The sequence below is a fragment of the Uloborus diversus genome, chromosome 9 (genome assembly GCF_026930045.1).
Source record: "Uloborus diversus isolate 005 chromosome 9, Udiv.v.3.1, whole genome shotgun sequence".
NCBI lineage: Eukaryota > Metazoa > Arthropoda > Arachnida > Araneae > Uloboridae > Uloborus > Uloborus diversus.
In genome coordinates this window covers 60,464,257-60,478,420 of record NC_072739.1, presented here as the reverse complement: position 1 = coordinate 60,478,420, position 14,164 = coordinate 60,464,257, and the positions used below count along the sequence as shown (strand labels likewise).

At 33.6% G+C, this 14,164-nt stretch overlaps 1 protein-coding gene across 1 annotated transcript in view; it reads left to right on the top strand.

Moving 5' to 3' along the window:
- The first annotated feature begins 1,708 nt into the window (after window positions 1–1,708).
- Window positions 1,709–14,164, top strand: part of LOC129230254 (putative fatty acyl-CoA reductase CG5065) — a 45,084-nt gene continuing 32,628 nt past the window's right edge. Inside the window, exons 1-3 of the mRNA XM_054864655.1 lie at window positions 1,709–1,849; window positions 7,179–7,295; window positions 11,586–11,761. Of these exons, the coding sequence (XP_054720630.1) occupies window positions 1,709–1,849; window positions 7,179–7,295; window positions 11,586–11,761 (434 nt within the window). The remainder of the gene's footprint in view (window positions 1,850–7,178; window positions 7,296–11,585; window positions 11,762–14,164) is intronic.

The following is a 14,164-nucleotide window of genomic DNA, read 5'->3' as shown; positions in this document are numbered from 1 at the left end:
AAACCATGCTAAAATGCCGAAACATAACTTACCTAAAGACTGTAGAGATTTCATGAATTACCTATTATAGAATAACTTCTGAGAGTTTCAACAGAAGTAGAAAATTATGATTCGGGAAATAGCGAACGGCAAAAACGTCGATCAGATATCCAAAAATTATCTCTTTCTAGAATAGACTAACCGCACGTGTATAGCTTCAGCCGCTTTCTGAATTGCTCAATTATTATATGCCCAGCTGATTTGATTTTCTCACAAAATATTTCCTCGTATAATGCCTTTACGTGATTTGATAACAGATTAGAGACACAATTTCTGCATACTGTATACGCAGGACTAACTCAGAGTTTTAAAGCAGAATGCGCACAAACTTTCGAGATGAAAGAGCGACTTCTTTTCCTCGCGACAGTTTAAAAGTAATTCGAGAGCGGTCGATCTTTTTTTTTTTAAATCGATATAAAAAATCATTGAAGACGAACTATCAAAATATACCTTTCTTCCAAGACGGTATTTTAGAGGTTCTTATTCGAATGAGGACTTTTAGGGTGTTTTTTTTTTCTGACAAGAATTTTTTGGAAACAGTCCTTATTTTTATGGTAATTTTTGCGACAATTTTATCTGGGAACTGTTGTTCTTTCGCTGACAAGGAGTAGCCATTACGGAGCTGAAGACCAAAAATCTTTAACGGAAACTGAGAGTATCTTCGCGTTGGTCGCTAAAATTATCACATCCTCTGAGTAAAAACATCTTTCATGATTTTTAGGTGCATTGATTCTCGAGTATAAATATACTATATGATATAATGTGTTACATAAAACAGTAACCCCGTAACTGGCTCGTTTTCTTTAAAAAGTGTAATCGGTTATAAAAAGTGAAGCAAAAAAAAAAAAAAAAAAAATCAGGTTAGCGTCGCATAATATAATGAATCTCGGACGAATTAAATAGCATTACTTCAATTCTAATACCCAATTCAATTTTCTTTAAAATTGAAAACTTGTAATGCGTGGTAATCTGATGATAACATATTTAATCTATGAGGAAATGAGAAAAAAACTGCTTTTTTGATTTTTAAAAAAAAAATCCTTTCTAATAGCTTCTCCCCCCCCCCCCCCCCAAGACATTTGTCTAATGTCTTTATTAAGCTATCAACAAAGCTAATATCTACTTTGACGAAATGGGTTTACATATTTGAAACCCATGGCCAGAAATATATTCCACTCATTGCTTTAAAAACCGATTTCATTTTTTTTAAACGAAAATTGGTGAATATGAATTAGTGTAATTAATTCATCACTTTCTCACAGAGAATTATTTGCTTTGAATCCATTATTATCAGCATCGAAACAATAGTTGGAAAAAAAGTAATTTAAAGCATTGTCTTAATACGTGTCTTCATAAAAAGGAAGTATTAAACATTAGAAATCATTGAATTATTTCTTCTGAAACTGAGGTCATTAAACCGACTCAACAGTTAATATTGAATGAAAATCCTTTTTTATTTTAAATTAAAAATTGCATTCACAGATATGAAAATTATTTCGCTTACAATTAAGTAACACCAAAGTGATTTTATATTATTCTTAAATTTGATTTAACCGAAGATTTTATTGTACGTAAATCGCAACGAAGAAACGTCATCTGAAAAATTACTTTTCTATCTTCCTACGCAGTACCTGAAATTATGAATTGTCTCCTCCATTGATCCTGAAGCATGCCGAGAAGCAGGGACAGTGATTCTGAGGGCTACATGTCTCCTCCGCCTTTTGAAGATGAAGACGAAGACTCACAAGTAGCAGAGTTTTACCGAGGCAGGAGCATTTTTATCACTGGAGTCACTGGTTTCCTTGGCAAGGTATTTTCTTTTCTTAAATAACTTTTTAAATTGTTTAACAGAATTTTATCGAAAATGCATTGTATAAACATAGAATTGCAACTTAATTCCAACAAAATACAGTGGTGGCAAAAAGTGGAAATTTTTTGAAAGTTCCATGTTTTTCAACTTTGTGTGCTTGTAGAACATATTAATTTTTACTTAAATATAAATGTGTACATATCAAATCGAAGGTAATTTAGTGTAGAATTTAATAAAAAAAAACAGAATTAAAATATCTGAATTACAAAAAAAAAAAAAAAAAATGCTCATTTTAGTAGAACAAACAAACTTAAATCATTTTGAATTGTGACGTGTATTGTAATAATTGCGTACTAGCCAAACACAAATTTTCTGAAAAATCTCCGAAATTTTTCAATATTATTCAAAAAAATGCTTTTCATTATAGTTTGTTTTGCTGAAAAAACTTTATTATTACTATCTTATTTTTATTGCACTTTTTCCCTCAATTTTATTAGAAAAAGGAAATTATTATAATTGAAGAATAGTAGGGGAATGTGAGGCAAAGTGAAACACTTAAGATGACTGAGCTTTTTCAAAATGAACAAAATGGAAGTTCGTTTTGAAAATTACAGTACATAAAGTAAGAACATTGTACTTTAAAATAAAACTTCCATTGAAACGTTATTTTTCATTTTTGGCAGTAAATTTGAGCCTTCAAAAAAAAGTAAAATTTTCACTTTTTCCCCCCTCATGGACAAAATGAAAAATGAAATACTTTTCTGATGGAGTCATTTCTATGCAAATATAAAAAAAATTTTTATCAAATGAATCAGTAAATAAAAGGTTTAATGAATAAATAAAGAGATAATTAAACAATAAACGAATAATCAAATAAATTAATTAGTTAGTACATGAAGAAAAATAAATGTGTGACTGAAAGAGTGAATGAATAAGAAAAAATTAACGAATAAATTAGTGAATTACTCTATCGAGGAATGTAAATTAATTAATTAATTAATGAATACGTAAGTAATTTAGTACATGATTCAGCGAGTAAAAGAAACTCACTATTTCAATTTGCCCCACCCACTTTGCTCCGTATGCACTTGACTAATCGTGCAAAATATTTAAAATACAAATAAGCTTAGTAATAACTAAATAAATACTGCACTGAATATTAGAAGCTCTCAATTAATATTTTAAACGTTAATAACAAGAACTTTATCATTAATTTTTTTTTTATTTACAACTAAATTTTACAATACGAGCTTCAATTTTTAAAAATTGCCTTTATTATCATATGCTTTACTCTTGGGTTGCATTTTTTTCCTGAAAGGGATAGACTTCATGTGCTACTACATAGTTAAAACATTACCAAATAGATGGCGCTAAAAGCAGAGTAAATATTTGACCATTTCACTTTGCCCCACATTCCCTTACAATCTCATTGCTTTATCAGCAGTATTTATTTTTATTGTAGTTAATGCGAACTTCATTTCTTACAAAACAGTTCCGCGTTTTCCTTTAGATTTTGGATACCTGACGCTAATAGAAACATCCAAACTATTTGAATTTGAAAGCACAAAACTCTTATTTTGCATACTTTAAAGACATCAAAAAATATTAATTTAAGAGGTACGTATATTCGAATGCGCATGCATGAGTACAATACACGCATCTGTTCTTTTGAGCTATTGAACGAAGCTTTTCCGAAGTACAAAATGCCACACAATGATATAGTAATGTCAGAAGGATAATTCTAAAAGATCTAAGCTAGCTCAGTAACCAATTTAGTTGTGACTGGAGTTATTAAACTGTTTAGAGCGCTGTGGTGATACGCAAAACAAAATCCCTGTGCAGCATAAAAAATATAGTCCAAATTGATTGCAGTTTATCTCCTTCTTCTTAATTAATTTACTTCAACTTTTCTTTAATCTTTTACCATTACCGTAAGGGGGGGGGATGAACCGAAATTGCCAACAGTGAGTCGGGCAATGCTGCAATTCTGCACCCTCCAAGTCGGTGGGGGTTCTCGTTTGCAAACACCTAGCCGCCTCTATTTTACGCAGCCGGTTATGTGAATGGTGCTAAATATGCGAACGTATACTTGCAACACTATCTGAAACTTTCGAGTACATTATGCAATTTAAAAAAAAAAGATAAATATGTCACATCAGCTAGCCAACGATCCAACGCAGTGACAAATTTAGGTGGTCCAGAACCTGTAGTGATTCAACGATGGTAGAAGTCTTGATGAGAGCAATGAGCAATACAACAGTAGAATGCTAAATACTGCTCTTCTCTCCCTACGGGTATTGACTCAAGTTGGTAGTGGTGTTGCTCGCCGATACTGGTCGGTCGTTGATAATAAGGTGAAATGTGATGAGGGGTAGAAACATAAAAGGATATGGAAGGCAAACAATTTAGTGGCATTTCTTTGTAAAGGAGGTATGCAGTTATGTCTCTAGCTTCTGTTACGAGAGTAGTTACTATCTGTAGAGATGTGTAAGCCCAAACCATCTTTTACACCGAATAGTATGAACAGTAAAAAAAACTGGAACAACAAATTGCTAAAAACTTCTAGTACGAGTTGTGCGCTGATCCTCCATCAGTATTCGATGAATCTGGTTTCAGAAGTAAAGAAAACCTGTATGGTTAAGTGTTATTAACCTGAAGCAAAAGATCCATCCACGCCACCATCCCCCCCCCCCCCCAAAAAAAAAAGCAGTTGGTGTCATATATGTTATAGATGGAAGATACCTTCTCGATCATGTTTTTTCTTTTTGGTAATGATCTGTTTCGTTTTACGGGGATAGGGGGGTTCTAGGTGAGTTGTGTCATCCCTCTTGGGGGTACACGCCTTTAATTTCATGCTTTTAAATTTAGTATGACATAATATTCCCTCTTGAAATTTACTCTAAAAATTCCGAAAAAATGCTCAAAACGGCAATTTTTAGATGCCCCCCATTCCGAAACCCGACGCACAATGGGGTGGAACTTTTTACCTGTTCTTATTGGGAAGGTAATAAACAATTTGCACCAGGTTTGCTTTTTTTTTTTTTTTTTGGATGTTTGGGTCCGACTCTTATTTTTACTGTACTAATTTGGAAGTAGAGCGCCACAATACGAAAAAATAAAATTTTACCGGAGAAGCGTTTGAAGTTGAATTCTTCTGGCAATTTGCATTAAGAAAAGAAAATTTGCTGTGCTCTCCAGTCGTCAATACTAGAGCAAAAAAAATCTGTCATTATTTTCCAAAGAAGATAGCGTCCTTTGAATGCCTTTAAACGAGAAAAAAAAAAGAAAATTAAAATTTCGTATTGAGTCACTCTTCTTCCTAACGAGCGATATATAAATGTACAGTATATATTTTCCCCTTGTAACTCTAGCGATTATACAGACATTCATCAGTTCATCAAGTCTAGTAGAGGGATATAAAGTTTGGTTTGAGCAGAGACTTCACTAGAGATAAAAAAATATGTTCGCGAAAAATTTTAAAAATATATATAATATCTTATATATGAGCGAAGAATTCCTATCAAAATATCCCTGAAATATCCTATTCAAGAAAGTAACGAACACTGTACGAGCAACGTTATGCTGCTCACCCAGGGCCGCGCCGTCCCTATGTGCAAGGTCGTGCGACGCACGACGGCGCCAAAGCCTAAAGGGCGCCGAGCTCTACCGCTCAGAAATGCTCTAAATGAAGGGGGGGGGGAACTCAAACCAAAACAGTAAAATTGAATTCTTCATTATATCTAATGGCGGCCGTGAAATTATACTGCTCATTGAAACAGTTAATCCGTCTTCCTGAGAATCTAAAAGGGAAAATTATTGACTTGTATCTAAACATGCTATTCAAAAGCGCAATCTTTTACACTGAAAACAAGTGATTTTACTCTGTAAATAATGCGTACATATATCATTTTCCTTCTTGAATGTGGAGCCGTGAAGTGTATTTCGATATGTCTATAGTACACAAGGTTGAGCATACGAGGCGTAAGAAATTTGTTATTCCCCATTTTGGTTCTTACTGTGAAATACCTTGCATTATAATTTTTGTGAGCATTAATTTGTTGTAATTCCACTGCTTTGTGTTATCATACATAAAAATACGGTATGCACAAGATGTGCGTAATATGTATTTATATACAGTAGACAATAATTTAGGTTATCTTTTTAGTTCCGAATAGTAACGACTTGACCATAATTGCTCGATTCTACTTCCTCCCTCCATTTTATTTCTTTAACTATTTGTGTATTAAATTTAAAAAGAAAAAAGCTTTGTAGAGGCTATGTATTAGTTTTTGGTATTAAATTCAATGCCTTTTGTAACGGTTCCGTATTTTAAAATTTTTAATTTTATCGGAAATGATTTCAGTTTCAGATTTCAAGGGAGACTATCCTACACGTTAGTTTATAAATCTATTCAGTACTCCGTTGTCATGTTATGACAGACAAAAAACGTTGAATAATTATTTATCTATTAGAGATGAAAGAGATATTTACAGAGGAGAAAACTTTGATATTTGAAATATGTATATTCTTTTTCCAAAAATGCATTAGCATATCGATGGCAGGGTTCATCAAACCGGGCCCAGCCCTAAAAAATTTGCCCGTTTTTTCGGGCTGGCATACTTGAAAAAAATCCACTATGGGTAAAGTGTGTTTTTCAAATTTTTCTACATTTTGAAACATTTACTCCAGAAACAAAGTAAATATTGATCAATACGAAGTCCAGAAATAGACACCTTGCTTTCTGGAAAGTATAACAAACATTAGAAATTTAAGCGGTATAATAGCAGTTTCCCATTTTTTTTCAAGAACTTATTAGACAAAAATAAGCAATAATTATTTCAATAAAATTCCAAGATTTTTTTTTTTAATTTTTGGGTTAAAATGAACTGAAATTGGCCACCTCTTTTTTAACAGCAGCTCAATGCAATGTTTCCAAGAAAAAAACAGATTTCAAAAGTTAATTTCGATCGCCCTCCTTTTTATCCGCCCTTACTCGAAATGACTTCGAGACATGAAGTAAAATCGTACACTGAGTTCCAAAATTAGAAATTTACAGATTGTTATTTTTTTTTTGTTAAATTAAATGCCAAACATATTTTTTCCATATTACATTTGTCTACAGAACCTTACCCCAGGTGTTAATTATATTTTGCTCGAACGTTGCTGCATAAAGGCGCTCAAAAAACACTTGCACGACGGCGCCGATTACGCTTGGAGCGGGACTGGCTCACCATGTATTTTTTTTTTTTTTTTTCAATTTTAAGATTTTGTAGATTTTTTCTGTAGTGTCTTCAGTCTATCTTTAGGTTAAATGGGACTTCTTTTTTAGGTTCTTCTTGAAAAACTCCTGCGAGCGTGTCGGAGTGTTAAAACGATCTACGTTCTACTTCGAGCCAAAGAAGGGCTGGACCCTAAGCAACGGCTTGATCAACTACTAACATGTCAGGTATTTTAAATTTCTTTGTAAGAGCCTAATTCTAATTCATTACTATTCAATAAATTTCTTTTCACCTCCCCCCCCCCCTTTTCTTAAGATTAAAAAGGAAGTTTGTGAGCGAGTTATTCAACGGGCAACTCGGTCAATTGCCCGGAACCCTAAATACAGAGTACATGCAAAAAAAGTATATATATATATATATATATATATATATATATATATATATATATATATATATATATATATATATATATATATATATATATATATATATATAATTTGTTCTTCGCGTTCCAAGACCCCTTGCGCACATTGAAATTTCTCGTTGTGGAACAACGTATGTTTAGAAATATTTTATAAGCATACCCAATTATTTCAGACATGTGTTAGACACTCCTCAAATTCTTTCAAACCATTCCTTAACTATATATTACCGTTTCTTTTATAAAGAACTGACTCTTACTGCATTTTAGAAAAAGCGTTTCTAAAAATTACTGTTGTGGAAGCACAAAGTCAATGATAAATGAGAGACATGAACTAAAACAGTAAGGTACTTACATTAAATACATTACTGCATTATAGTACCCACTGAACAGAAGATATCGTAAACTTAATTATAATTTTTAAAATGATGAAGATGATGGTTTATACAGTGTGGGAACAAGCCTCTTTAAGCCCTATTGAAAGAGCAGATTCCATTTTCGTTAAGTTTGTATTTTGCTCAGACACTACACTGCGAGCTTCAGTATTAAAACTAAGTTCTCAACGTTTACGGATTTCCTTTTCTTGAATTTTAATTGTACGTATCGAAGATTCACATATCTAATTGCCGTACTACCTTCGAAGCACTTTCTAATTATTCAAGGATATCGAGAATCTTGACCTTTTCTTTAATGGTCAGAAACTTTCTCTTTTTCTTACCACTTTCGTCAACTTTAGATGAAAAAGCGCATTTGGGAGATTCTTTTTATCAACGTTCAAATGAAAAAAAACAAAAAGTTAAGAATCGGAGCGGTTATTTGTATAAAAACTGAGTCAAAGCGTTGTTTAGACTAATATAACCCACCAAAAACATTCTGTAAAAAACTAGCCAAGTCTCGATGGAGCTGTTTGTTTATCTCTAAAAAGTAATGAAATCTAAACAAAGTCATGACAAGTCGAAGGTTCCTTACTGCGATTTCTTTATTGTTATAGTTAATGTTGTGTGACTTGGCCGTTAAAGGATACACAAGGGTACAAAATCAGGTGCTCCATGACACCATTGCACCAATCTGTCGCCAGAACCGCTACCCATTGACGATGGAAAATTGCCACTTGGAAAACGTGTAAACAAAATCGACTTGTACCCACTAACGTATAAAGAATGTTTAACGGCCAAGTCACACAACATTAACTATAATAATTAAGAAATCGCAGTAAGGAACCTTAGACTTGTCATGACTTTGTCTAGATTTCATTACTTTTTAGAGATAAACAAGCTGCTCCATCGAGACTTGGCTAGTTTTTTACAGAATGTTTTTGGTGGGTTTTGTTTACACGTTTTCCAAGTGGCAATTTTCCATCGTCAATGGGTAGCGGTTCTGGCGACAGATTGGTGCAATCGTGTCATGGAGCACCTGTTTTGGTACCCTTGTGTATACTCTTTAACGGCTAAGTCACACAACATTAACTATAACAATAAAGAAATCGCAGTAAGGAACCTTCGACTTGTCATGACTTTGTTTAGATTTCATTACTTTTTAGAGATAAACAAACAGCTCCATCGAGACTTGGCTAGTTTTTTACAGAATGTTTTTGGTGGGATTTCACTTCTTTTTGTAGAAACATTTAATTTGTGTGATGTTCGAGTAGACTAAAGTTAGGCTAGATTAAATTAGAAGATGTGTCCCACTACGCTGGACTTTCGCAATGACAGTCGATTTTTTGATGTACCAAGAGTAGAAGGGGGCATTACCATGTCTAATACAGCTGAGACCAGCTGAGAGTTCTTCATTAGATACTTCAGACTTTCGATTTTTGACATCAAATGAAGCGGCCCACCAAGTTGAATATTTTTTGTAAAGGCGGTTAGCCTAGTTTTTATAGTTTTCCCTTTATGTAGTCATCAAACCCTAACTCTGTACCAAATTTCACCTCTCTGAGTTTATGGGAAGTACTAGTTCTATTTTGCTGATCATGAGTGAGTGAGTGTCATAAATGCGAAACTTTGCTTTCGCTTAACTTCGGAACTAAATGACCTACAGACTTGAAATTTCGGATTTCCAGTGTGTGATTATAGCTTACTGGATGACGAAAATTTCTGCGTTCTGGTCTCATCAGAAGGTTCTCAAATAGGAGCCTGAAAATGCGACGAAATGGTTCCAGTAAAGATGGTACGGCAGTGTTTGCTTCGCGCTCGACTTGGCTGGGGCACTGCCGTGCCCCTCGATATGAACTTCCTCTTTTAGTGGTTCTAAAGGGATGAAAGTCTATTCACAAAACCAATATTTAGTGTCAACGAAGCCCATTCTAACGCTTGGTCGCTCCTTTTCAAGAAATTTCATGTTGCAGGCGAGCAATTTGTGTTCACAATTTAAAAAAATCATTATTAATGAAAAACTCGCATTATAACCATTTTGCGTAAGTCGGATCGCGTTGTAGCGGGATCCGACTATATATATATATATATATATATATATATATATATATATAATGATCTATTTCTGTGCTACCCGTGTATGTGAAACTACATACTTTACTATATATATATATATATATACAGTCGACTCCCGCTACAACGCGATCCGACTTACGCGAAATGGCTATAACGCGATTTTTTTCACTAGTAAGGAATTTTAGACATAACGCGAATTTCTCGTCCGCAACACGAAAATTTTCGGAAGGGAATCGCGGTCTGTAAGTGATTTTTTTTTCTTTTTTCTTTTCCGTGAATGGACCTTTATCCCTTTAGCATCACTGAGAGCGGAAGTTCCCACACCGTACTAGTCAGATACATCGTTTATACAAATAACTACTTCTCATTTTCCATTTTTTTTCATTCTAAATGTGAAAGTTGTTGAAATGTAATGACACCTAAGAGCGATGTTTCATCTTGTGAAGATCAAAAGGAAAACAGAAAGTTTCTGACAATTAAAGAAAAGCTAAAGATTATGTGCTAGAACAACTATAAAATGCGTCGAAGGTAGCAGGACTATTAGGTATGAGTGAATCGTTCATATGTACAATTAAAAGTCAAAAAAAGGAAATCCGTAAAATTTCACCAAAAATTTTGAAAATGGAAGCTGCTCTTGTATTGTGAATCTTATGAAACCAGGAAGAGGGGTGTTGCTATGTAGAAACGTTATAAAAGAACTAGTGAAGCAACTGTATTGTGTATTTAAAAATAGATAAGTAACGGTTTGATCACGCAGCATAAATCATAATCATCTTCATCTTTTTAAGTTACAAATAACATTACTGGATCTTCTGTAGAGTAAAACCATCGAGCATTTGTTTTTCTTACTACAAACTTCACGTACCGTACTGGTTTATTTTATGTCTTTCTTTCCCCATTGATCATTTTTTTGTGCATCGTAGCAGTATTTTATGTTGAATAAAACAGTTTTTTTTTGCAATTTAAAATATGAATACAAATTCAGTTTTTTATGTAAGAAACAGTAATTTATACTTCAGAAATAGTTTTTAACAGTTTGAGGTATCATTTACAAGTGTATTAAATAATTGGGTATGTTTATAAAAGTTTTTTACACATACCCTTTTCCACAACGCGAAATTTCGACTTACGCGAGGAGTCTTGGAACGCATCCCTCGCGTAAGTCGGGACTCGACTGTATATATACATAATTTTTAATTAAAATATTGGTTTTCTGGTTGCTTGCTCTTTAAATAAGTTCATGGATAAAGTAGAGGGCTAATTTATAAACATCAAGCATTTTCAAATTTTTGTCATTTGAAGTTGTGTTTGCGGTGTCAGAATTAAAGTATCGCAAATGTCAAAATTGAAGCTTGAGGAATACCAAGCGCAAAGCGTGCTTGGGAACTAAACCCTGGTGGTTCCACGTTTGGCTGACCACCAGAGCAGAACATCTGCATTGTAACCCCAGGAGCACTCTGCCATGAAAACTGAGATGGGCGCAGTAGGCCTTGGTGGCCCTTATGGGCTGTTGCGCCGTTGAATTTAATTTTTAATGTATAGATATAATTAATAATTGCCCAAGCAATAATAATTGTTTGCACTAAATATCGTAAAACGTGTCAAAACGCTGCACCTTATAATGGAAATTAAACTTTTTTTTGCAGGTTTTTTCCAAAATAAAGCGGGAAATGCCAACATTGCTGACGAAAGTTGTGCCTATAGTAGGAGATATTTCCCTGCCAAACCTTGGAATCAAGGAATCAGACGCAAATATTTTGATAAAACATGTATCTGTAGTCTTCCATTCAGCTGCAACTGTCAGATTTGATGAACCGATGAAGTACGTATTTACCTTTTCATATAAATCTCCTTATGAACTTCTCTTCTAACGAGTAAGGGGCCATTCATCAATTACGTAAGGATGTTTTTGGCAATTTTTGACCCCTCTACCCACTTTCCCATGTACAGTTACGTAAGATTTTTTCAAAACTCTCCCCCCTATTCTTACCTAAGATTCCGTTTCGTTTTTCAAAATAATAAGATAACGAATCTTACCTAACTGGAATCATTATTAAATTCACTATTATTTTATTAAACCTTTTTGTGTTTAGAAATATTTACTAAAAAGTTAAAATTAAGACTGAATGCTTTTTCGACCATTTTTTGTTGTTGTTTCTGATGCGATACTAATTAAAAATAAAACATGCCATACATAGTGCGATCCTTTCATTATACTTTACACTATTCATTCTTTGTAAAACATAAAAAAACAGCTCATCCTAATACGTTTTTTCCCTTTCCGACGCAAATGAAATATGATCCCTGCCAAACAGTGGCGTAGCTAGACCCGACTTCCGGGGGGGGGGGTTACTTCTTATATATATATATATATATATATATATATATATATATATATATATATATATATATATATATATATATATATATATATATATATATATATATATATATATATATATATATATATATATAATATACATATATATATATATATATATATACAGTGAAACCCCTCTATTACGGACACTAACGGGACAAACTTTTTTGTCCGTAAGAGAGGGGTGTCCGCTTTACAGAGGTTTTTTTAATTTAATTAACTTTAGTTATTTGTTTATGTTTTTTGAAATCTTAAATGAAATATGTGTGAATTCTACTCTTTCATATGCATAGATTTTTTTTAATTTACTAGTTTTTACCAACATATACATAATAAACAATTATTTTATCAGGTTAAATTCAAATATTACAGTTTTGCACACTCAAAGAGATTTAAATAACAGGTTCGCATAAAAATTACATACCTAATTTGTACTTTTAAAAAATTGTTCGATTGATGTCTGTTGATATGTTTTGATCGATGAAAGTCTTTCATTTTCGAAATGTATCTTAAGTTCTTGTACCAAGTCTAGTCCTTTAGGATCGGTGTGTTTAATTGAAAATTCCCTGAGTCCATCTAATACGCTTAAAGCTTCGTTAACATTTTTAATTGTTTTAACGTCTTCTTTTACGGACAGTTCATCTTCATCGTCATCCTCAACTGTATGACCTTCGTTAATTTCGCGCACTATGCTTGCAATTTCTGTTTCGCTTTCTTCAGTGAAAACTTGGTCGTCGATGGGAGCATAGTCTTCAGCGGTCACATTTGTGAACCCTGCTTGTTGCATTAACGACTGCAAATCGGATCCATCATTGTCACAATCAACTTCGTTGTCAATTTCCTCTGTGGCAGATCCTTTTTTGAATCCAACGCGATTAAAGCAACTTACTATTGTTTCTTTTTTAACTTCCTTCCATGCGTGCTTAACCCAGCTGATTGCATCTAACACATCAATTGTTTTGGACAATTCGCTACTTGTTTTAGTTTCTTCCATTTTATTGATTAAATGCTTCATAACTAGTTGCCTGTATTGAATTTTAAAAGCTTGAATTATCCCAGCATCCATAGGTTGGCATTTCGATGTTATGTTTGCTGGCAAGAAGACAATTTCTATATTTTTCAAGTGAAAGTCTTTGGGATGGGAGGGCGCGTTGTCCATAAAAATAACAATATGCCTTTTTTCTCTCCCCAACTTCTTATCAAAAGTTACAAGCCAATCAGATATGACACTGGTTGTCATCCACGCTCTTCTATTTGAATACCAGTCTACAGGTAATTTTTTTATATCCAGTCCTTTAAAACACCGAGGTCTGGCTGCTTTTCCGATGACAACTGGTTTTAATTTTGTACCATCCATGCTGGCACCCAACAAAACTGTTAAGCGTTCTTTGGAGATTTTGCCACCAGAGCAGTTTTCTTTCCGTAAAGTTAAGGTTTTATCTGGCAGAGCTCTATAAAACAAACCGGTCTCATCAATGTTATAAATGTCACATGGCTCGTAATTTTCAATCAAACTAGGCACTTTCTCAAACCATTTCTCGCAAACGTCAGCATCCACATCCATGGATTCACCACATATTTTTTTAAAAACGATATCATGTCTCGTTCGAAAACGATCTAACCATCCATTGGAAGCTTTGAAATTTTCTATACCCATTTCAGTAGCTGCTTCTTTCGCCTTTTCTTGTAAAATAGGGCCAGAAATCGGAATATTTTTGCTTCTTGCGGACACAAACCATTTAAACACAATTTCATCCACTGCAAGGGCATTACTTTTAGGAAAATCTTTTTTCTTCTCTTGGTTTCCATTTATGCACCATTCTTTCTTAAACTTCTCTTTTCCTT